We start from the raw sequence: 24,382 nt of genomic DNA, 5'->3' as shown, positions 1-24,382 counted from the left end.
ATATGATAGAGTGCCTGAAGAACTATGGACAGAGGTTCACAACATTGTACAGGAGGTGGTGATCAAAACCATCCCCAAGAAAAAAAAATGAAAAAAAGGTGAAATGGTTGTGTTAGTGGGCCTTACAAAGAGCTGAGAAAAAAAGAGAAGGGAAAGGCAAAGGAGAAAAGGGAAGATATACCCATCTGAATGCAGAGTCCCAAAGAATAGCAAGGAGAGATAAGAAAGCTTTCCTCAGTCATCAGTGCAAAGAAATAGAGGAAAACGACAGAATGGGAAGGACTGGACGGAGGAGCCTGGTGGGATGCAGTCCATGGGGTCGCTAAGAGTCGGACACGACTGAGCAACTTCACTTTCAGTTTTCACTTTCATGCATTGGAGAAGGAAATGGCAACCCACTCCAGTGTTCTTGCCTGGAGAATCCCAGGGACAGGGAAGCCTGGTGGGCTGCCATCTATGGGGTCGCACAGAGTTGAACACGACTGAAGCGACTTAGCAGCAGCAGCAGCAGCAGAGATCTCTTCAAGAAAATTAGAGATAACAAAGGACATTTCGTGCAAAGATGGGCACAATAAAGGGCAAAAATGGTGTGGACCTAACAGAAGCAGAGGATGTTAAGAAGAGGTGACAAGAATACACAGAAGAACTATACAAAAGAGATCTTAATGACCCAGATAACCATGATGGTGTGATCACTCACCTAGAGCCAGACATCCTGGAATGTGAAGTCAAGTGGGCCTTAGGAAGAATCACTACAAACAAAGCTAGTGGAGGTGATGGAATTCCAGCTGATCTGTTTCAAATCCTAAAAGATGATGCTATGAAAGTGCTGCACTCAATATGCCAGCAAATTTGGAAAACTCAGCAGTGGCCACAGGCATAGAAAAGGTCAATTTTCATTCCAATCCCAAACAAAGGCAATGCCAAAGGATATTCAAACTACCATACGATCACACTCATCTCACATGCTAGGAAAGTAATGCTTAAAATTCTCTAAGCTAGGTTTCAACAGTACATGAATGAAGAATTCCAGATGTTCAAGCTGGATTTAGAAAAGGCAGAGGAACCAGAGATCAAATTGCCAACATCTGTTGGATCATAGAAAAAGCAAGGGAATTCCAGACAAATATCTACTTCAGCTTCACTGATGACTAAAGCCTTTCACTCTGTGAATCACAACAAACTAGAAGATTCTTAAAGAGATGGGAATGCCAGAGCACCTTACCTGCCTCCTGAGAAACTTGTATGCAGGTCAAAAAGCAACAGTTAGAACCATATAAGGATCAATGGACTGGTTCTAAATTGGGAAAGGAGTACATCAAGGCTGTATATTGTCACCCTGCTTATTTAACTTATATGCAGAGTTTATCATGCAAAATGCCCAGCTAGGTGAGGCACAAGCTGGAATCAGGTTTGCCAGGAGAACTATCAATAACCTTAGATATGCAGATGACACCATCCTTATGACAGAAAGTGAAGAGGAACTAAAGAGCCTATTGGTTAAAGTGAAAGGGGAGAGTGTAAAAGCTGGCTTAAAATTCAACATTCAAAAAACTAAGATAATGGAATCCGGTCCCTTCACTTCATGGCAAATAGATGGGGAAACAATGAAAAGAGTGGCAGACTTTATTTTCTTGGGCTCCAAAATCACTGCAGATCATGACTGCTGCCATGAAATTAAAACATATTTGCTCCTTGGAAGAAAAGCTATGGCAACCATAGACAGCATATTAGAAAGCAGAAACATCATTTTTCCAACAAAGGTCCGTTTAGTCAAAGCTGTGGTTTTTCCAGTAGTCATGTATGGATGTGAGAGTTGGACCATATAGAAGGCTGAGCACTGAAGTATTAATTGACGCTTTTGAACTGTGATATTGAAGACTCTGGAGAGTCCCTTGGACTGCAAAGAGATCAAACCAATCAGTCCTGAAAGAATTCAATCCTGAATATTCATTTAAAGGACTGATGCTGAAGCTGAAGCTCCAGTGCTTTGGCCACCTGATGCAAAGAGCGGACTCATTAGAAAAGACCCTGAATCTGGGAAAGATTGAAGGCGGGAGGAGAAGGGGATGACAGCATGAGATTGTTGGAAGGCATTACTGACTTAATGGACATGAGTTTGAGCATGCTCTGGGAGATGGTGAAGGACAGGAAAGTCTGGCGTTCTGCAGTCCATGGGATTGCCAAGGGTGGGAAGCTAATGAGTGACGGAACAACAACATTAGTGTATGTGGGACTTGCCTCATGGCTGAGCCATAAAGAATCCTCCTGCCAATGCAGGAGCCGTGGGTTTGATCCCTGGGTTAGGAAGATCCTCTGGAGAGGGAAATGGTAACCCACTCCAGTATTCTTGCCTGGGAAATCCTATGGACAGAGGAGCTTGGCAGTCTACAAAGTCACAAAAAAGTCAGACATGACTTAGAGACTAAAACAACAAAATAACAATTAGTGTATGACCTTTACAGTAGGAATATGAGCTGTAGCTATTTGAATGTAATGTGGACTCAATACTTAATGAAGAATAAATTTCAGACAAACTATCATTTCTCTTCAACTATAGTAGTGAATAGTGTAGTCCTGGTGTTTTCTAAGAAAATCAAAGATGAAACAGAGTCATAAAAACACCAGTGAGGTGAAAGGAAGGAACTGAATATCAGATAACCTTTTCATTCAAAAGGATGAAGCTGGAGAAGGAATGAAATATGTAAAATCATGAAATTAGATTAATATGGGCAAAATTTGAGCTAGTTCTTCAAATTAATAAATGTTAGAAATATAGAGTTTCCAATGAAACTGAGGTGAATTAAGGACAGAAGTAACTTTATGTATGGAGTGCTCCATGGAACTCATTCTTCTCATACCATGGTGATATGATGGGAAGATATAAATGGGTTACAAAAATACTTAGCAGCAGTGGACAACAGCCCCACAGTGGGTTACTATGGGAAATCAGAGATTTTTCTTGAATTTATGTCCCTGTAAGTTTTTTTAGAGATAAAATGCTAAGTAGAATACATAAATGTGCTTCATCTATAGACCGATGAAATTATATAGATTGTATGATTTTCTTATTCTTACCCTATGTAAAGCTCTTATTTTGCCTTATGTGCGTGTGTGCTAAGTCACTTCAGTCGTGTCAGACTCTTTGTGACCCTATGGACTATAGCCCAACAGGCTCCTGTGCCCATGGGATTTTCCAGGCAAGAATACTGGAGTAGGTTGCCATGCACTCCTTCAGAGATCTTCCCTACCCACGGTTCAGACCACATCTCTTCTGTCTCCTGCATTGGCAGGTGGGTTCTTTACCAGTAGTGCCACCTGGGAAGTCCATTTTACCTTATGTCGGGAAAGAACAAATTAACAAGATGCTGCCAGTCAGGCTGTCTCGCCCCACACTCTCACGCCATCTAGCCCCATGTTCTATGAAGAGTGACTTTGCAGTGTTAATGTAACTGCTGAGATCACATAGCACTACACATGCACCTCACGAGGTACTCACTTGGCCATGGGCTACTTTGTGTAGTATGCCTGTTATGAACTTCACCATGAGAGCCCTGGCTGCTGCTGCATCAGGGCTACACTGGAGTGACCCATGGTTAGCTTATATGGGGTTATGTTTTGGCTACATTATGGTTATGTTATGGCTGCTGCTATGGCTGCTTCTCTCCTGCCTGCTTCATCAGCCAGGAGAGAGGCTGTGTTATGGCTGCCGTGCCAGCCAGGAGAAAATAAATGTGTCTGCAGTTCCTACTGTTCCTTGAGTCTTCATCCAGCCTCTGATTTCCTGCATTGCCTACCCTGGGTTCAGCAAACAGTGTGAACAGCAAGACAATTGATGTCACAAACAGGATCAACAACACCTAGGAATATTTTATTCCTACCATATATGAATTTCTACCTTTGAATGACTGATATTTATAGCTTAACCATTTTAATCTGGTGGCTCAGATGGTAAAGAGTCTGCCTGCAATGCAGGAGACATAGGTTCGTTCCCTGAGTTGGGAAGACCCCCTAGAGAAGGGAATGGCAACCCACTCCAGTACTCTTGCCTGGAGAATCCCCTGGACAGAGGAGCGTGGTGGACTACAGTCCTTGGAGTTGCAAAGAGTTGGACACAACTGAACAACTAACAGTAACTAGCCAGTTTGAATTTATAACCAAAAGTGGAAAGAAAGTTCATTAGTTTTCAAAAATTGTATTCTTACCATTTAAAACACTAATTGTAAGCTAGAGATAATAGATATTTCTTTTAACGTAACACATTTTATGTTTTCTCTAGGCTGGAATGATAAAAAGTGATAATGATGAGTATTTCATTGAACCCTTGGAAAGAGGTAAGCAGATGGAGGAAGAAAAAGGAAGGATTCATGTTGTCTACAAGAGATCAGCAGTAGAACGGGCTCCCATAGACATGTCCCAAGACTTCCACTACAGAGGTAGGCATCTTTGACAAGCCTCAATAGTTAACTGTGGTTCTAAGATAATGATGAAAACAACTCTCCCATCAGTTAAGAGAATGTGATAGTCATGTGCCTTTATATAATGTGGAAGAAGCAAAAGAAGCTTATATTTATAAATTATAACATATGGCTTGCCAATTTTTAAATGCATAAGAGAAATACATATTACAGGTATTATTTTACTTCAAGGCATCATTCTCCCAATTTGTTATTTTTTATTTCTTTTAAATTTTCACATTAAAATGAACTTTTCTCTAGCTTGGGTTAAAATTTCAAAGTGTGTCTTTCAGGATAATCTAAATTATGCATTATTAATATTATTTTAAAACTTTTAAAATGAGATATATTGACACAGCAAAGAATTGTATTTTGTTTGAAGTCCAGTGTGATAGATAACATTTGGAAATAAGAATGCTCTTTGATTTCGCCTATTTTGCAAAACTTTTTACAATGTAAAAGTGACAATTAGTTGAGTGATTCTGTCAAATTTTATTTTAAGGTAGGCTAGGCCACTAAAGTCAAGTGAATTATTGCCTGTCAAGGTTTTCTGTTTATTTTTTTTTTAATGGGATTGGAAAGTAACTTGGTATTAAAGAGATGCTTTTATAAGTTTGGTATTGAAATTCCCTTTATGGAAAATAAAAGAATAATAGGAATATGTTTTTTAACCAAATCTCAAAAAGCCTGTACAATTGACCCTTGAACAGCACTGGAGTTGGAGTATCAATCCTCCTTGCCCTTGAAAATCCACATATGATTTATAGCCTCATCCCTTACATTTGGGTCCTCTGTATCTGAGGTTCCCTATCCTCAGATTCAACCAACTCTGGATTCAACCAACTAGGAATCAGTGGATCATGCAATATGGTAGTATTTACTGTAGAAAAAAAATCCACTTAGAAGTCGACCCAGGTAGTTCAAACCCCTGTTGTTCAAGGGTCAACTGTATTTTCTTTTGTAAGGCCAACTTTCTAAATTAAAGGCAATAGAAATTTCCCCTAGGGAAATGTCAGGGATACAGATAATCTTCTTAAGTCAGAAGCCATCTGTCTTCTAGATTAATGATGTCTTCTGAGAGTTGTTGCCTAGTTATTAGTCTGAGGATCAGATGCCACCATCTTCCTTTTACATGCATTTAAAATTAACATTGTCTGAAAATTTTTTGAGAAATTTCTGATTTGAAACAATAGGTCTGTGTTAACAGATGCAGTGCTATGAAATGTGTATCTATCCCAGGGGGTCACTGTAGTATAATAGAAGGAAATACACTCTGCAGTTAGAGAGACATAATAATGATAATAAGTAATAATAATAATGTGAGTAACAGCTCTACAACATAAGTTGTTAGATTAGTAGTTAACATTTTGGAGCCTCAGTTTCTTTATCTGTGAATAGAGATCAGAAATATATATCACACGGTTGTAATAAGTATTAGAAATAACATACACAGATTGCTGAGTGTAACCCTCAGCAATAATAGGTCCTGAATCAATGTTAGCTGTGGTTATTGTTATTAATTATTGATATTAATTATTTTGTGCAAAAGTTTACATAATAGGAGTTTTATTAAAGTTGAATAGTTAGACATTGCTTTCTCACATGTTGTGAATGCATTACCATTAATTCTCATTTATAAATATCTTCATGCTTTAGAAATGTTAATCTAAATCAAAAGATGGTGATATCAAAAGATAGATAGTAGGATACAGTGCTTTTTCTATAATCCTGATTGTTGTATGTTAAAAGTAATATCTTTTTTGAAGCAACAAACATCTTTTAGAAAAGCATAGCCCCACAGACTATAGAATGGTCTTGGAGGACTGGAAACCAGATAGCCTCTACGACTGTCCTCTGCTCCATCTATCATACTGTAGTTTCACCAAACTGTACCCTGTTCCTCCACTGCAGTCTCTGAAGATATCTATTTCTATAAATAGCACCCTTTGGTGCTTTCCAATAGTCTGATATCTATAGGGGAAGAGAGATTATTTTTTTATTGAAATAATAAAATTGTAAGAAATATTACATTTAATACCTATTATATTTTTGGATGTTAAATTAGACAAAATAATTCAGGAGTCAAGGTATATACATTTAAAAGAATTGGATATAATTAATTTGGGACATTATTTTAGGAGACCATTAAAAATATAAATTCCAGTAGCATCAGTATCAGTATAATCAGATTATGTGAAGAATTTTTAAGAAGACAGACTCTGAAAACAGTTTTCCAATTGCGAATAGAGGATTCAGTTCAGTTCAGTTGGTCAGTTATGTCCGACTCCTTGTGACCCCATGAATCACACAGCACGCCAGGCCTCCCTGTCCTTCACCATTTCCCAGAGTTCACTCAAACTCATGTCTGTTGAGTCAGTGAAGCCATCCAGCCATCTCACCCTCTGTCGTCCCCTTCTCCTCCTGCCCCCAATCCCTCCCAGCATCAGGGTCTTTTCCAATGAGTCAACTCTTCGAATAGAGGATTACTTTATAGTAAAAAGTAAGCCACAACCTAGGGTAATATATTTTGGAAAGGTTTTCAACTGTCAATGGGTCAAAGCAAAAGGGGTTCCTTTGTTAACTCTCAGTTACCTTAAAACTGGAACCAAAATAGAGCCATTCAGTTCTCTTAGAACATTCCATGATAAACCTTAGTATGAACTTCACAATTTTTATTTTCTTATTTATGTAGTTCCAATTGAACTGAGTTGCTGGTGCTATCAATTTACCTCTTTTGGAGAGTCTTAAATTGTAACGATATATTTTAAAAATGTAAATATCTTCCTAGGGTAAATAGAGATTCAAATTTAGAACCTGAAATACCGACTATAATATTTAAATTATTCTTTTAATTTCTTGGTTTCAGGACTGAGAGCCAAGATTTTTCATGGACTAAATACTTTCCAAGTGAAAATTAAGAATATATTTTTATAATTCATTCCATCATTCTGAAATTTAAAATTAAACAGGTTCCAGAATTATAAAGATATATTGATTTATAAATGAAAACTATAGTATGATATAAAATATTAATTTGGGGGGTCAATATAGGATGCTGTTTTAGGAGATATAAGGTCTCTCTTCAATGAGTTATAGGAAGAGGAATAAAATATATAAGATAAGCCTTCCTCAGAAAGAAATGTATTTGAGGGCCACAGTCTTCATAAATTTCTCTAATAGGTTAATATAAACACTCATCAGGAGGGGTTTGGATCATAAGCAAGGCACTTCTATCCCTTTACAGCTTCATCAGTGGGGCCCTTGTAAATAAATGCTCTGCTGTTATTTTGCTAGTCATCACACATTGCCTGGCCACATTTCTTGCTTTGTCAGTTTAGCAGTTCAGAAATGCCATTCATTTGAGGTCTGTAATTTGTTGCAAGTGTTCTGCTGCTGCTGCTGCTAAGTCGCTTCAGTCGTGTCTGACTCTGTGCGACCCCATAGACGGCAGCCCACCAGGCTCCCCCGTCCCTGGGATTCTCCAGGCAAGAACACTGGAGTGGGTTGCCATTTCCTTCTCCAATGCATGAAAGTGAAAAGTGAAAGTGAAGTCGCTCATTCGTGTCCGACCCTCAGCGACCCCATGGACTGCGGCCTACCAGGCTCCTCTGCCCATGGGATTTCCCAGGCAAGTGTTCTAAGTTAAAACCAATTATGACATGAACTAGGTGAGGAGTAGTGACTTGGAAAGAAGGAGCCAGACTGGGTTGAGATTGAAGTAAAATAGATGGGGTTATTTGATAGAGTAGTTGTTGGGGTAGAGAGAGAGGAAGAGTGATCATGGATGACTCAGAATCCTAATCTGGAAGACTATAGAGAATTCTGTTTCCAGAATTCAGGTATTTCAAATGAGAAGTTGGAATAGACTTGGTGAAGAATGACAAGTGAGAATAATTTTGGATACATTAACTTTGAAGATCCATTGGGACAGTAAGTGCTCTAAAAAATTCATAGTATATTTTCAAAATCATGTCCCAACATCAGTGCATGACTGTTATATACCTGTTGCAGTGGGGATGGGTAGAAGTGATCTTGGGAGTCAGGTAGCAGATACTGGCTCACGGTTGCTTAGAATGGCTCTGCTTGCCTTTTACTCTTTCATTCCTAACTCCATATCAGTGAGAATCAGAAATTGAACATCGCACAACTTTGGGAACCCATGAAAGATCTTTGCTACCTATCACTATAGGAAAGAAGATTATGTTCTTAAAAACAAACAAAAAAAGAAAAAAAAAAAAGTTTGGTTCTACCATACTCAAGAGCCCTAAGGTATTCCACTTGACTGAAAGCAAACATCTATTTTGATTCCTTATCTTTAAAAATATTTACCTAGGTTTCCATTAAAAGTCACAGCTTTGAACCTGTTGAGATGATAGATTATATAGTACAATTCAACAACAACATCAGCAAATCCTCCGTCATTCTCATATATTGCACAGATTTTCTTTCCTTGACCCTTAAAGAGGTTATATTGTTTTTGAAATGTGGAAAAATATAAATATCTGTTTAAAAATATATTGAACTTGAACTTATAAAGTCACAAATACAGTGCTCTGTTCTAGAATTATTCTTTCAAGAATAAGACCTAAAACAGTTTTATATTTGGCAATATAAATAATATTTTCCAGTACAGAACTGGCAGGTGTTCACAACACATACCACACCCAGGTTCTGGCAAAGAATACCATCCTTTTCATTAAAGGACAAATATAAACTTGGCATGCTACGATAAAGAAAATTGTCTACTTCATCATGGGGGAGAGTTGAAGTTACTTCTTTTCTGATTTCTGTTTTGGGAGTATGGGAATTACATCCATTTTTGGCATCTTTAGTTTGGATAAAATTGTTTTATATATTACTGATTTGAATTTTACTTGGTAAAAACATGGCTAATAAACTCTTAAAGGGTCATAAAATTCACCACCACTGTTTAAATTAGTCATCAGTCTAAACCCAGATAAAAAGGAAAATACATGTCTGATCATCTCTGAAGAATGTCTACATTGTCATCAATAAGTAGTTTGTTTTAGGTAGTCTATTTTTCTGGGGGTGGGGTAGACTGTACTTGTATGACATCATTCAGCTTCTCATAATTTTTTTTCTTAATCTCTAGGCCCTTAGGCTTCTCCCCTCAAATTACAAACTATTCATTCACCAGAAGCTTTGTGTTAAAGTAATTTTTGTAATTACTTCCTACCAGTGGGAAACAAGGAATAGTAAGCCTTTATCTCCCAGCTTCCTTTCAGGATTTTCATTTTCCTGCATGAACCCAAGTGCTTGTGTTGCTGGTGTGGTTGTCATGGTGCTGTGAAGGAGTGTCTTTGTCCCAGGTGGGAAACATGTACAAGTCAGAAATGATTTGGGAGTTGCTCCTGGTTGCCAGGGAATGGAACTATGAAACAAGAACTAGAATAATGGGAAGACTATTCCTTATTTTAGTGACACTAGGAACTTCCTAGGCACAGAGTCCTTCCTTGATCTGTAGACACATCAGTAGGTGCTGTAATCCTTTGTATTTGGAAGTTCTCATGACCTATGCCCTAATCAAGGAGAAACTTTGGTGGGCATTGTAACCCACCCCCCCCCCAAAAAAAAAAAATCAAACGATAATTTAATTTTCACAGATGTTTTCTTATGAATGAAGCAAGAAAGATAATATTACTAAATCATTAAGTTCTGTCAATAGCAAATATTCTTTTAGGTAGATGTTAAATGATAAAATTTTCACAGCTGCATAGTTTAGTCTATATAATTTAAGGGTCAACTATTTGTCAAAGCTACTCCCATTGGCTTCACATAGAAATACTAATGACATTTATGGGATTCCTTTTCAGGTTGGTTTTTTTTATATTTCATAATCTAGGTATTTATAATAATTATTGACAAAAGGAGGCAATTGAAGATTGAATTATTATATAAAGTAATCAGGAAGCAGAGTGAAGATTAAAGGAGCTTTCAGATGTGAAACATGAAAGATAATACTTTATTTCCCTTATTAGCATGTCTTACTGGGCCTATTCTATCTCTTCATGAATAGGTACAATGAAAGGAGTGTTTATATAGACCAGGCTTAAAGTGCACAAAATATTAGTCTGTATTTTTTCTAATAAAGTATTGAATATGGAAATGCACAACTTGTGTTGAGAATTCAAAGTTGCTGGATTACTATCAAAATTTTGATAAGAGACATTGATTCAAAATTTTTTTTTTTTTGTCTATTTGTTTGGTTTTCTTCTCATCTTTCACAACTATTATAACCACTTACCTGCTGTTCCACATTAACTTGTTCTTTTGGTTTCGTGCTATTTGTTCATTATTTCAGGACTCTGATTAATAATACCAAGCATCCTAAGATTTTGTGTATATTCTTGTCCAAAGGATAGTCTTTAAGTGTTTTTTAGATGCTACCTGAGTATAAGCCAATACTCAAGGCTTATATCTCTTGTGTGATTTATAGATTTATGTGTGGTTTTTGAATGTTAAGAATCAAGTCTGTGTGGGACTAAACCTTTTTACATTCTAAGTTCAATCATCTGCTTCAGCATGGCAGGTTTTGTTTTCACATTTTTAGTTTTATCAGGTCTTACCTTGCATACTCAGGGGAGAAAAGCAATGTTTAAACCCTTTTTGGTGAGACAAATGAGTGATAAAAGCAGACTCTTTTTATGTCCTGTGCTCTGTACTGGTAAAATGTCATTAAACAGCCTTTAGGTAACAAGAAATTAGGATATTAGGACAGCTTTTAAATATCTCCATTTCCCGTTTTGGATGATGTATGCAGATAAAGGCAATATAGGAATTTTATGCAAATAAACATTGCCCCTTCTCATTCTGTGATGCTGGGGTTGGCTTTTGAATCCAGTAGGAAGTCCAGAGGAAATCAGCGCAGGGTGTAGTAGATGCACCTTCCAATTTATGTTTAAAGGGGGTACAATTAATTTAATCAAGTTAGATATATTGATTTTGTCTCTTCAACACCTTTCTCTTATCTGTGATGATCCAACATTTGAAAAGTCAGAGGAAGTATTTGTAGTTGTTATAGGGGTTGCTATCATTTGAGTTCCTCTGGGCATTTTAAAAACACTGTCACTCCCTACTTCTCTTCCACTTAAATTTATGGAAGACATATTCTAACATCCTGTTATTTCAGACTTCTACAAATTATTAATGAACTTTCATGATATACATAGGAATTATTTTTGTAGACTTGAGATCTATAAGCTTTGATGTTGGACAAAATCATTATTATATGAACCACCCGGATTTTTATTCTTAAGTAAAGTCCCAACTTTTTTGGATTTTCAGTCTTTCCTAGTTATAAGGCCCAGTTATAATGAGACTCAGAGGTCAACTCATAGCATCCAGTAGCACCTCACTCCACTCTATTTCTCCTCTTGTGACCTTATGACAACTTTGATAAAGTAACTCAAATAATCTGAATTAAGTTCAAGTTTTGTATTCTGAATAGAAATTAAGGAACTGGGAAGCCAAGAGTTTAAGTAGTAGGAATTATGAAATTGGACCTTCCTTTTATTAATAGAACGATGACTTTGTAGCACATATTGGAGGGAAAAGAAGAAAAAGGAAAGCAGAGATATTCCAAATGCAGAATGCATCACGTTTTGATTTTGTACAGAAGTTTTAGATGTTAACTGGTATGTGGGCTGCTTTGGCTGGCTGAGTGGGCCTCACTGGACTGATATTCCTGGTCTGCCTGGCCACTGTGAGACCTACTGGCATTCAACGCTGGGCTTTCTCAGTCGGACTCCATCTGCTCTCAGGGATGCAGCAGACCACCCACCCTCAGCTCTGACTAGGACTAATGTTTCCCCAGCCCATGTGATCTGCCCACAGCTTCTGTGTGGGAGCACATCATGGTGGTTCAGCAGTCCTTTATGACAGGAAACTCAGATCGTGCTATTTTTCAGTTCAGTTCAGTTGCTCAGTTGTGTCTGACTTTTTGCAACCCACAGACTATGGCATGCCAAGCTTCCCTGTCTGTCACCAACTCCCAGGGCTTGCTCAAACTGAAGTCCATCGAGTTGGTGCTGGCATTCTTACAGCATAGGAACCAAGGGGTGTCATGGCTTCCTTGGCTACAACTGGATCTATGTGCTAGGAAGTTAAGTGTTCTTCCAGTGTCCCCAGAGTAGAGTGGGAGAACAGGCTTTGGCCCTTGGAGGTCTTCAGAGATCTGTGTGTTTTAGTGCTGTGCCCCTTCTTTTGAGATTTTGCCTTGAAGGGAACTGGGAAGAAATCAGAATCACTGTATCCTCTCCATAAGCAGTCCAGAATCAGAAGGGCCAAGCTTGCCTTTTTATTCCTGTAATTAAATATTTTTTCCTCACTGCTCTAGCCTCATGATTAAGACTAATGATGACCAGGACTTTCTCTCTAGGAGGAAAACATAAAAACAAAACAAAAAAACCCTCTGTATTGTGGTCTCCAGGCCTAGCATTGATATGTTACATGAGAGCTATGAAGAATTAGAAAATTAATTCTTTTTTAACCTACAGATCTCTTTATTTTGAAAAACCTTATTTGAACTGCAGAAGTTGAATACCAAGTCTTTATATTCTTGGTGCAACAATCCTAGTGTCTAACAGCCACTTTCCTTTCCCTTCCCAGTCTTCCAGCTAGAGTTTGGGGGTCATTAGCAGGTTATCTATGCATGAAGGCAGAGAAGAATAATATATTCTTAAAATATCATTGCCATGTCACAGATTACTCTACTTCTGGGGTTCACATTGTTGTAGTTGCAAAAACCATATATATTGAAAGGGCTTTTGTTAGAATCCTGTCTCCTCTGACTATATACATGTAATTTGGGATGAAGAATAATAAGATGTCAAGTACAAAATAGCAAAAAAAAAAACCCCAAAAAACAGGATTAAAGTGGAATTGATGTCAGAAAAAATAAATATTATCTTTATAACCCAAGCATACCTTACCTCATGACTTGTAATCTAAAATGAATCACAGATACAGTTTGGACATCCTGAGTGATGCATCAGGAGAACCTTGGAATTTTCAGTTTTCCAGTGTCTATATATATAAATTTGGAATCTTAACTCTTGCTTGATAGTTGTTTTCTTTTTCTAACTAATATCTGAAAATATGGAATTTTATCTCAAATTCTATAATACTTGTGATCAAAAGAAGATATCAAATTTATTCTCCTTATGAATATAGAGTCCTGATGTTTTCTTTCTGATATGATTAAAACAAGAAGTGACTTTTATGCATATTAGAGAACAGTAGCATAAATATAGTCCTCAGAAGCCCAGTTACTTACTTTTGCAGATTTTTCTAACTTTTGGTCCAGAGATAGACTAATGGTGTTGAAAGTGACAGAGGTACCATGTCCAGCCATCCTTCAGTACAAATAGGGAGGTCATCTGTTTTAGTCTTCTTCAGTTCTTGGCAATAACAAAGGAAAAATGAATAAGAACAGTCGTGAAGGCAGTCCCTTACCTTCGGTCCCCAGCTCCAGTAACTATAGCTTAAAAAGAACAACTTAAATGTGATAGACAGCAGAAAAACTAATGGGAGGGGGGAACTGTAAGTGCTCAGTATTTAATCCATCGAGAATACCCCTTATATTTTCATGAATAAAGACAAAATATAAGTGGTTATTTTAGAAAACATATTTTGATATAAGAACATGTTGCATTAAGATGGGATCACACACATTCTCTGTTCCACCCCTTTGCACACATACTTTAACCCCACCTTAATGGCCATTCCTGTGAAAGGTATTTCATAGCCAAAGGAATACAGTCCAACTGTGTTAAATTTCTTAGAGTAAAGTTAGCCAAGGATATCCTGTAAAAACAGACTCAAGCATTTGAATATGATCTCCTGAGCCAGTTTTAAAATTAGATCTTCAAACTGGGTCTTTAGAACACTAAAGAAATCTGAAAATCTAAACAGTGACTTTTTTTGATACAAGAGTACTAACATGTATCTTTTCAACATTCTTTTCTATTTCCTATCTCACAGAGAAAGGGGGGAAAGCTCACATTTTTTCAGCTAGTTCATTAGAAAACTAAAGTATTTATCAGAAATAGAATAGGTGTCTACAGCTTATGCCTTCACAGAGTATGCAGACACAATGTATAATTGTTAATGGTGAGTTTTAGGCTAACATGTATTTATTATAAGTACTTAACATATGCTTTCCCATAGAGTATAATATACTTCTATAAGTAAGTAAATGTTAGTTGCTCAGTCCTGTCCAATTCTTTGGGACCCCATGACCCCCTTCCAGGATCCTTTGTCCATGGAATTCTTCAGGCAAGAATACTGGAGTGGGTGGCCATTCCTTTCTCCAGGGGATCGTCTCGACCCAGGGATGGAACCTGGATCTCCTGCATTGCAGGCAGATTATTTACCATCAGAGCCACCAGGGAAACACATATTTCCAAGATTGATAAAGATACATATCAAGATTGATTTTAAAAAATGCAATTAAACTAATCAGTTACAAAATTAGCTTTTTAATAACTGATCTAGGAAGCATGTTCAGTGACTTTAGAGATACCAGTGAAGGCTGAAGTGCTTGAGGGACTTCAGGCTGATAGTGAAGGATGCCTGGAAGTGATGACTGGGAAAAAAGGAAGCAATCCTAAGGAACCAAGACAAAGGTTTAGGTAAAGACATGATAGTGATGATGTGATGTTGACATTATTATTAATAACTAAAAGTAGAAAACACACATATATGAATCATGTTACCTCAAGGATTTTTTTTTTGGTTGGTTTGTTTTTTATGTAATAACTAATTCAACCAGATTGATTCAGTGTCCTAGCTGCTATTGATTGGCAAGCATATTTTTTATTTAGTATAGTTTTAGCCCAAAGGCTTCCCAGTAATTGGCTTTGTGTTAACATCAAAAATTTTTAAGTAACATGCCCAACAGAATGTCTTATATTATCCCTGACCCCTACTCAATCTCTGAGCAGAGTGTTCAGGGATGGGGCAGAGATAAGGGTTCTCTGTTACATGCATTGCTTAGTTTTAAAATTATTATACAGAAAAATAATTTTAAAATTTTAATTTGTGGAATAACTATGAACAGACCCTGATGCTGGAAAAGATTGAACACAAAAAGGGAAGGGGATAGCAGAGGATGAGATAGTTAGATAGCATCACTGACTCAATGGACATGAATTTGAGCAAACTCTGGGAGACCATGAAAGACAGGGAGACCTGGCGTGCTGCAATCCATGGGGTCACAAATAGCTGGACGTGACTTAGTGACTGAACAACAACAACACACCCAAACTCAGTGTGCTTCAAAAGTAATGTTACATGTTCATCTTTATTAGAAGTAAAAAGACATTTTTGTGCCTAGCTAGATGTAACTTTGGAAGAAATATCTAATGTAGTTAAATAAGCTTCCTTATTGTGTCACTTGTTTGTTATTACTCTTTTTTGGAATATATTCTTGTCACCTCTATTTAGTGTTTATTATCCAGCTTGAAGGTCATTTTTTAATGAAAATGTTAATTTTTTTCCCTGAAATTTCATAGTTCTTAAAAGTTCTTTTGTACCCTTTGCCATATACCATCTTTTATAATATGAATTTTTTCCTTAATTTATTGAGATCTGTTTTTCAGCTCCTGGTATTTCATTTATTTTCAAAATAAATAACACTTTTTATTGATAAACTATGCTGCTCCATTTTGATTTTTACTTCTCTTTACCTCCGTGTGGCCTTAGACTCCCCCTTTGGGTTTCATGACTAGCGTCTTACTTGGATTTCTTTCTTAAGCCTCCTTCCTTTATAATTTTTCCTCTTCCCATCCTTTTCACACAAGTCTCCTTCTTCTTTCTCATGTCTTATACCATTAGTGATCTCTGGGAGAATTGCATGGTCGTGTATATCATCTAGATTCCTCTTGAACTCCAAGACTGTATATTCAAGAACTTTTTAGCCACCTGCACTTAGATTTCCCGGGAAGACCTTTAACTCAATATGGCCAACATTGAACTTGTCTTTAACCATCAACCAGTTCCTAAACTGCTCCTTGATTCTCATATTAGATTTTAGTCTTAGTGAATGGTACTGGTATCCACCCAGTTAATCCTTCTGATTTCCATATCCTTTATCTAGTTGGCAGCAAGACCGGCAAGTTATCTACCCAGAAAGCTCTCAAGATAGCCCCTTCAGTCTCCAATTTTCTACTTCTGTTCAGAACCTAATAGTTTTCTGTTTTGAGTACTGCAGCAGTCCCTTGACTGTTCTCCAGTTCTAAACCCAGGTCACTCTAGTCCATTTTGAGATGTTACCAAATGTTGTGGATCATGTACCTACACCATGTTAGTGTGTGTGTTTGCATAGACACAAATGTATTATTATAGTTTATATATTACAGAATATGTGTAACATATATGACGTTCTCAGGGGTAGAAATTAAAAAGAATATAACAGAGATAACTTTGATAGAAGTGCTATTTTTTCTCCATATTCCAGTACATATTTTTATATATCTCTGTAATGTAAGTACACTGGTATCCTGCTTTGGAGATTGCTGCTTTTGATGGAAAATTTAGTAACCTTTCTGAACTGAAATACTTATAATATCACTATGTAGTCTAAACCTTTTAATTTTGGGGTAATTTTCTTTCCCCATTCATTATTGGATAGAATATAACCATTTTAGCATTGTCCTCAGGCAGCACCTGGAATCTGTTCACCTATTTTTTCTCTCTTACTGTCATTAGTGACACCCATTTCCCACTATACACTGTTTACTTTGAACTTTACTGAACTCTGAATTCCATAAACATACATTTTCCCCCACTCTACTTTCTTGTTTGTCCTTAGATATGATAGACCACATATCTCTTTCTTTTAAGATATTGGAATGTGTCTATATCAGGTTTAACCACTAGACCATCTTTTTGAGAAGAGAATAAATGTCTGCCTTCAGTTTTGTAAAATCTGAAAGGTAGATAATTTTTATCTCATATATGAGACTCAATGAAATGAGATAATTAACTTCAGCTTCTAGCACACATGGTTTGACTGTTTTTTTTGTTGTTGTTGTTTTGTTTTTTTTCCTTTTTTTTTGTTATTTTATTTTATTTTTAAACTTTACATAATTGTATTAGTTTTGCCAAATATCAAAATGAATCTGCCACAGGTTTGACTGTTTTAATTCATATATTACCTCTTATTTTCATCTAATCTCATCCAACAAACTCTTGAGAAGAAAGATTAAAATTTTATTTGAATTTTAAAGATTAAAAGCTTCAAGTTTCTTATGTATAATAATTTAAGGGAGGTCAATTTTTTCTTAACTGGCATTGTATGTGATTGAGATAGGGCCTACCATTAACACATATCAGAGGGGGAAAGTAGAAAATACTTTGAGAAAATGTTCAGTCTCTTAAAAAAGTCATTGTTCTCCAGATACTTCCAAGAAATATCTGAACAGAATTTTTTTCTAAAGAAATTGTACTCTGATAAAGAAGACATTCTTAATCTGCAAGGACATCAATAGGTCTAACAGCTTCTTGAATTTATTTTCTATATTCATAATATATATTTCTATATTCATATTTGTGTTGTCCCTTCTCTCCCAGAGAGGTTTCATACCTTGCAAAGGATTTTCAATAGGGTCCATTATTTTAAAATTGGTGGTATGGAAACTGTTCTCAAACTGTTTTAATTCTCTTTGAGTAACTCGATATGCTCTTCCAAGCTATTTATATACATATATTCAGAACTAACAGGGTGAGAAGTGGGTCTTCCTTATAAAATGACTATGTTGCCTAACACTTTGGACTTTTAGTATGAGAATATTAATTGAATAATATACTTATCCCTCAGTAAAAAATGTAATCTTTTTTGCCCTTTTAAATGTACTCTAGTCTAGTAGTACCTTCTGGCTAAAGATAAAAATGATATGTTTCAGTGGGAGGGAAACGTATTGCAGTATGCTTCCTTTTCAATAATGCAGAAGATAAAGATATGGCACCCCTTCCAACACATAGGATACATTTGTATTTGAAGAAATACAGGAAATGTGTGCCATGAAAATGATAATGCTTCGGATGAAAAGATCTTCATTATCTCAACCAACAGTGGTCTTCAGAAGCAATGACATCATTGTTGCTTCACTGACTTCAGAATTCAGGAAAGAGCCCGAAGCCGAAGAACTCAGGCAGCCTCTTTGTCAGACGAGGTGCAGAAAAGAAGACACAAAGAGCCTCCCTTTGAATCATGGCAGGCTTTGCGACTCCTTTCTTGGCTCTTTGTGAAAGCACATGACTGGGCTTGTAGAAGATTAACCCCCTTAACATTTCTGTAAAAAAATTAAACAGATGCAAAGCAGCTCCATCACTTTTTTCCTCTCTGTTGTGAATTCAGTGTTATGGTGGGCAGTGAATTATTTTGAATTCCCTCAGAGAGGCCAGAGCAGTCAATGGGGACTGGTGAATGAGGGCCTTCTGAAGGGCTCAGTTGTGGGTTTTCTTGGGCTTTCACTGTTCTTTTTAGCATTATTCCTCTGAAAGAGTTCCCTCGAAGAGTGGGGTCAGTCTAGAGACCTTTATAGTGCTTGAAGTAATCCACCCTCTAATCTGTTCCTTCCTGTGGGAAAATCAGTGGAAAAAAAAAAAAAGAGGGCAAGCCAGTATTTACATCCAGATATGGACTGTTTAGACTGTTTGCTTTTAATTTAGTACTGTTCTTTGCATGAAAATAGCTTGATTTCAACTTCAGTTCTTTAATAAAGAAAAAAAATTCCAAAAATTCAGTCATGGATTACTGACTTCACTTTCACTTTCACTTTCACATGCTGTCCTTGATACTTTTAACCAGTCATGTGTCAAAGCTGATGAGTTGATCTTAATTTTTAACTCTGTTTCTTACCCTGAATTACTATTTCATTAATCCAGCAGCTATTACATATTTCTTAAAATAAGTATGTGCTATTTTATTGTTTTGAGAGATAAATGATCTTTACATCTTTGTTACATTTCCCTGGTTCTGAGTTTATATATTATGTATATGGAAATCATTGATTGTGTATCTTGTCATGATATGTCAAAATGCTATGTTTGAGGGTAGCAAGATTTAGCTCTTGACTTTTCATGACAAAGCTGGTGACAGCGATAACACAAACAATATTTCTGTTGGGAATGGGACAGTAATTGGAAGATGGGATGATGAGCGAAGACTTTTGCATGCTTTTTTACTGTTGAATTTGTTTTAGGGGGTGGGACTGTGGATGATTTATTTCTTTTTGCTCTGGTTTCAACATTTTTTTTTTTACAATTATCATAAAATGTTTTTGTAATAAGGGGAAAAAGAACAAAATTTCTTCTATTTTAAAATTTGAACATCAGCCACCCTTTTTCCTTTCCCCATGACAGATGCAGATCCTGGGCAAGTACTGGGCTTATGGGGGAGGCAGGCATCTGGTGGTGAGGGGTGCAAGTGCCAGAGCCCATCACTTGGAGGTGGGCTGTGGGCAGACGCTGGCAAAATCTCTTAGGATGCTGTGAGAGTCACATAGACAGTTTCAAAGCTCAGATCAGGGCTCACACTAAGTGCTTTGTAAAACGAGCGATTATTATTATTGACTAGCAACATCTTCACCACACTCAATACATTTGATAGCTTCACTCTGGAGGTGGGACCAAAAACATGATGTAAGATAGCAAGCTCCGATATCTTTTGACCAATAGCCATCATAGATCAGATAACCACACCTTCCCCAGCCTTGACCTCCCAGGGCTGGCAAAGCAAAAACGTGGACAAACCTGGAGGAAGACTGGCTCTGAATCACACAGATGTCGCTTAACCTCTTTGTCTCGGTTTCCTCACTTATAAGATGGAGAGAATAATAGCCCCCACCTCACAGGAATGTGGTGAAGACTCAAAGAGGTCATGTAGACAAGACCCTTCTCCTTGGGTCCAGCCAACTGTGAGTGCTCAATAAATATTACACATTAGCACAGATTTTCCCTATCCTATGGTGGGCTCACATCCCAATACATCCACTGTAAATTGAAAATCTCACAAGTAAAAATGCATTTAATACACCTAACCTATGGAACACCACTGCTTAGCGTAGCACCTTAAATGTGCTCAGAACACTTAGAGTAGTCTACAGTTGAATCATCCAACACAAAGCCTCTTTTATCATAAAGTGCTGAGTATCTCCTATGATGTACTGAAGACTGTACTGAAAGTGAAAAACAGGGTGGTTATCTGGCACAGAGTAGTTGTAAGTGTATCAGTTGTTTGCTCTTATGATCACATGGCTGATTGGAAGCCAGCATCACCGGAGAGGACTGTACTGTCTACTGCTAGCCCAGAGAAAGAGCAAAAGTCAAAAGTCAAAGTATGGTTTCTACTGAGTGAGGACTGCTTTTACACCATCATAAAGCTGAAAAATCTTAAGTCAGTGTAAGTAGCGGACCATCTGTCCCTCAGCATTCACTAACACAGTGCTACCTGCCACCTGGATTTGGCCAGGCTTTAGAGGGTTTTCTGCCATTGTTTTCCAGTGTTAACCACTGTAATATAATATGAAGTAGACTTTTTCAAATGAGACATGTCCTCCTGTAGATTCTGGTTTGCTCCTCTGTTTATTCGCTTGGGCTGCCACAACTAAGCACCCCAGATGAGGAAGCTTAAACAGCAGAAGTTTATCTTCTCATAGATCCAGAGCCTAGAGTCTGAGGTCAAGGCGTCAGTAGGGCTGGTTCCTTCTGAGATGTTCCTCCTTGGCTTGCAGATGGCCGTCTTCACACGGTCTTCTTTGCCTGTGTGTCTCTGTCCACATCTACTCGTCTTACAAGGATGCTGATCATTTGGATTAGGTTTCATGCTAGCGATCTCACTTTACTTAATTATCTCCTTAAGGATTCCCTAAATTAGTCACATTCTGAAGACGTAGGGGTTGGGACTTCAACACAAGAATTTGAGGGGGAGAGTTCAGTCCCTGATAATTCCTCATGTTCTGGAAGAACAGAATTCTCTTCAAATTAAGAATCGGTTGACCCTGAGCCCCGGATATCTGAGCAGGTACAGTTCCTGGGGATGAAACAGGCCCACAGATACAGCAGCAAAACTGCTCAATTTTTAAAAAATGGAATCATGCATTCATGTATTGCTTGTATATTTGAAGAAAAGTGAAATAACAAAGAGGAAAATTTATTCACCCGAGAGAAGTGGTGATCATTTTATTTCATGTTCATCTGTTTATTCTGCTACTCGACTTATAAAGATTGTATCTTGTAAAAGGCTCCAATTCCTATCTAAAAATTAATCTAAAAACTCCAAGTCATTAGGAAGAAGACTAAATGTTAGTTGCTTAGTCATGTCTGACTCTTTTGAACCCCATGCACTGTAGCCCTCCAGGCTCCTCTGTCCATGGGATTCAGCAGGCAAGAATACTGGAGTGGGTAACCATGCCCTCCTCCAGCATATCTTGCCAACCCAGGGATCGAACCCAGGTCTCTTGCATTGTAGGCAAATTCTTTACCATCTGAGCCACTGGGGAAGCTCAAGAAGAAGGATAGGAGATTAGAACTAATACTTATATTGCAAAATATATGTAGGATAGAAGTAGAATGTGTTTTAGGCATAATTTTCTTGAAGACAGAATGCTTTGAAATTTCCTTTCTAGTTTCTGTTAGACATAAAGCTAGCTTCTTCCATTTATCTTTGAAATATTGTAAATAGGAGAAGGCAATGGCACCCCACTCCAGTACTCTTGCCTGGAAAATCCCATGGATGGAGGACCCTGGTAGGTTGCAGTCCATGGGGTCACTAAGAGTCGGACACGACTGAGCGATTTCACGTTAACTTTTCACTTTCATGCATTGGAGAAGGAAATGGCAACCCACTCCAGTGTTCTTGCCTGGAGAATCCCAGGGACGGGGGACCCTGGTGGGCTGCCGTCTATGGGGTCGCACAGAGTCGGACACGACTGAAGCGACTTAGCAGTGGCAGCAGCAGAGTTAAATAAAGTGAAAAAAGAAATAAATTGTGTTTAGGCAAGTAAGTCAATGAAAGAATTTAAATTCTTTGACCCCTCTTTCTCACTTTCCCCACTCTAGAGCTATTCTTAGAGAAAATTAGTGACTTAAAAATTAGTAATTTTTAATTAGAAAATTAAACTTAGCTATCACCTTATCCCAGTGTTTGATTTCAGGGCATGCAGAGACAAAAATATAAGGGTAATTTGGATATTCAGATACAGTGAATTTTCAGTTACAATGTTATGGTATAAGCATACAATTTTCCCACTACTTTGGATTACGGAGGTGGAATTTTTTTTGACGTGCATGAGGCCAAGAAGAAATTGGTGGAGCAGGGTAGTGATAGATCAAGCAATACTTGGGTAAACAGATTTAGTGACATAAAAGCCCTGAGCTCATGGAGCACAGAATCCACCATAATAAGGAGAGTTAAGGGAGGGAACAGGACTGGGGTCAGTTAGAACTGCTTGCCATTAAACTCTGTCCTATCCGGGCTGCCTCTCTGGCTCCTAGATAGCATGGTGAGGCTGAGACCTGCCTCTAGCTGCCCATATCAGGTGAAGCCTAGGAGTCCTGAGCAACTGAGTATGGTGGAAAGTGTCTTTGTCTCTAGGAGTCAGGGAAAATATGAGTTCTGGTCCTCATTTGCTTCTGGCAGTGAGATTTAAGGAGCTTGCTTTTCTGTTCTGCTTGTAACCACCCTCCAGAAGGACATACTAGGTCTTAAGCTCCTTGAAGAATCTTTATACGCATTGTGATCAGCATAGGTATTGACACCTGGAATATACTCATAATCAATTTTTTGAGTGAAAATACATCATTTTTCTAATTGCTAAAATAGGGTGGGGTTGGATGGTTAGAGTTGGTTGTCATGTTTCCAAAGATCCCTTCAAACTCTTAAATTGAGATTTTAGGTCATCTCATTTCAGTTCAGTCGCTCAGTCGCGTCCAACTCTTTGCGACCCCATGAACTGCAGCACGCCAGGCCTCCCTGTCCATCACCAACTCCCGGAGTTCACCTAGACCCACGTCCATCAAGTCGGTGATGCCATCCAGCCATCTCATCCTCTGTCGTTCCCTTCTCCTCCTGCCCCTAATACCTCCCAGCATCAGAGTCTTTTCCAATGAGTCAACTCTTCGCATCAGGTGGCCAAAGTATTTGAGTTTCAGCTTTAGCATCATTCCTTCCAAAGAACACCCAGGACTGATCTCCTTCAGAATGGACTAGTTGGATCTCCTTGCAGTCCAAGGGACTCTCAAGAGTCTTCTCCAACACCACAGTTAAAAGCATCAATTCTTCAGCGCTTAGCTTTCTTCACAGTCCAACTCTCACATCCATACATGACTACTGGAAAAACCGTAGCCTTGACTAGACGGACCTTTGTTGGCAAAGTAATGTCTCTGCTTTTGAATATGCTATCTAGGTTGGTCAAAACTTTCCTTCCAAGGAGTAAGAGTCTTTTAATTTCATGGCTGCAGTCACCATCTGCAGTGATTTTGGAGCCCCAAAAAATAAAGTGTGACACTGTTTCCACTGTTTCGCCATCTATTTCCCATGAAGTGATGGGACCAGATGCCATGATCTTAGTTTTCTGCATGTTGAGTTTTAAGCCAACTTTTTTACTCTCCTCTTTCATCAAAATGCTTTTTAGTTCTTCTACACTTTCTGCCATAAGGGTGGTGTCATCTGCGTATCTGAGGTTATTGATATTTCTCCTGGCAATCCTGATTCCAGCTTGTGCTTCTTCCAACCCAGCGTTTCTCATGATGTACTCTGCATATAGGGTGACAATATACGGCCTTGATGTACTCCTTTTCCTATTTGGAACCAGTCTGTTGCTCCATGTCCAGTTCAAACTGTTGCTTCCTGACCTGCATATAGGTTTCTCAAGAGGCAGGTCAGGTGGTCTGGTATTCCC

At 37.9% G+C, this 24,382-nt stretch overlaps 1 protein-coding gene across 2 annotated transcripts in view; it reads left to right on the top strand.

Annotated features, from left to right (window-relative positions):
• ADAMTS3 (ADAM metallopeptidase with thrombospondin type 1 motif 3) overlaps positions 1 to 24,382 on the top strand; it is a 280,320-nt gene that overhangs the window by 141,927 nt on the left and 114,011 nt on the right. For both annotated transcript variants that reach the window (XM_024993300.2, NM_001192797.1), the window contains exon 4: positions 4,280 to 4,436. In XM_024993300.2, the coding sequence (XP_024849068.1) occupies positions 4,280 to 4,436 (157 nt within the window). The remainder of the gene's footprint in view (positions 1 to 4,279; positions 4,437 to 24,382) is intronic.

This window comes from Bos taurus, chromosome 6 (genome assembly GCF_002263795.3).
Source record: "Bos taurus isolate L1 Dominette 01449 registration number 42190680 breed Hereford chromosome 6, ARS-UCD2.0, whole genome shotgun sequence".
Lineage (NCBI taxonomy): Eukaryota > Metazoa > Chordata > Mammalia > Artiodactyla > Bovidae > Bos > Bos taurus.
This window is presented reverse-complemented; position numbering and strand designations above follow the sequence as displayed.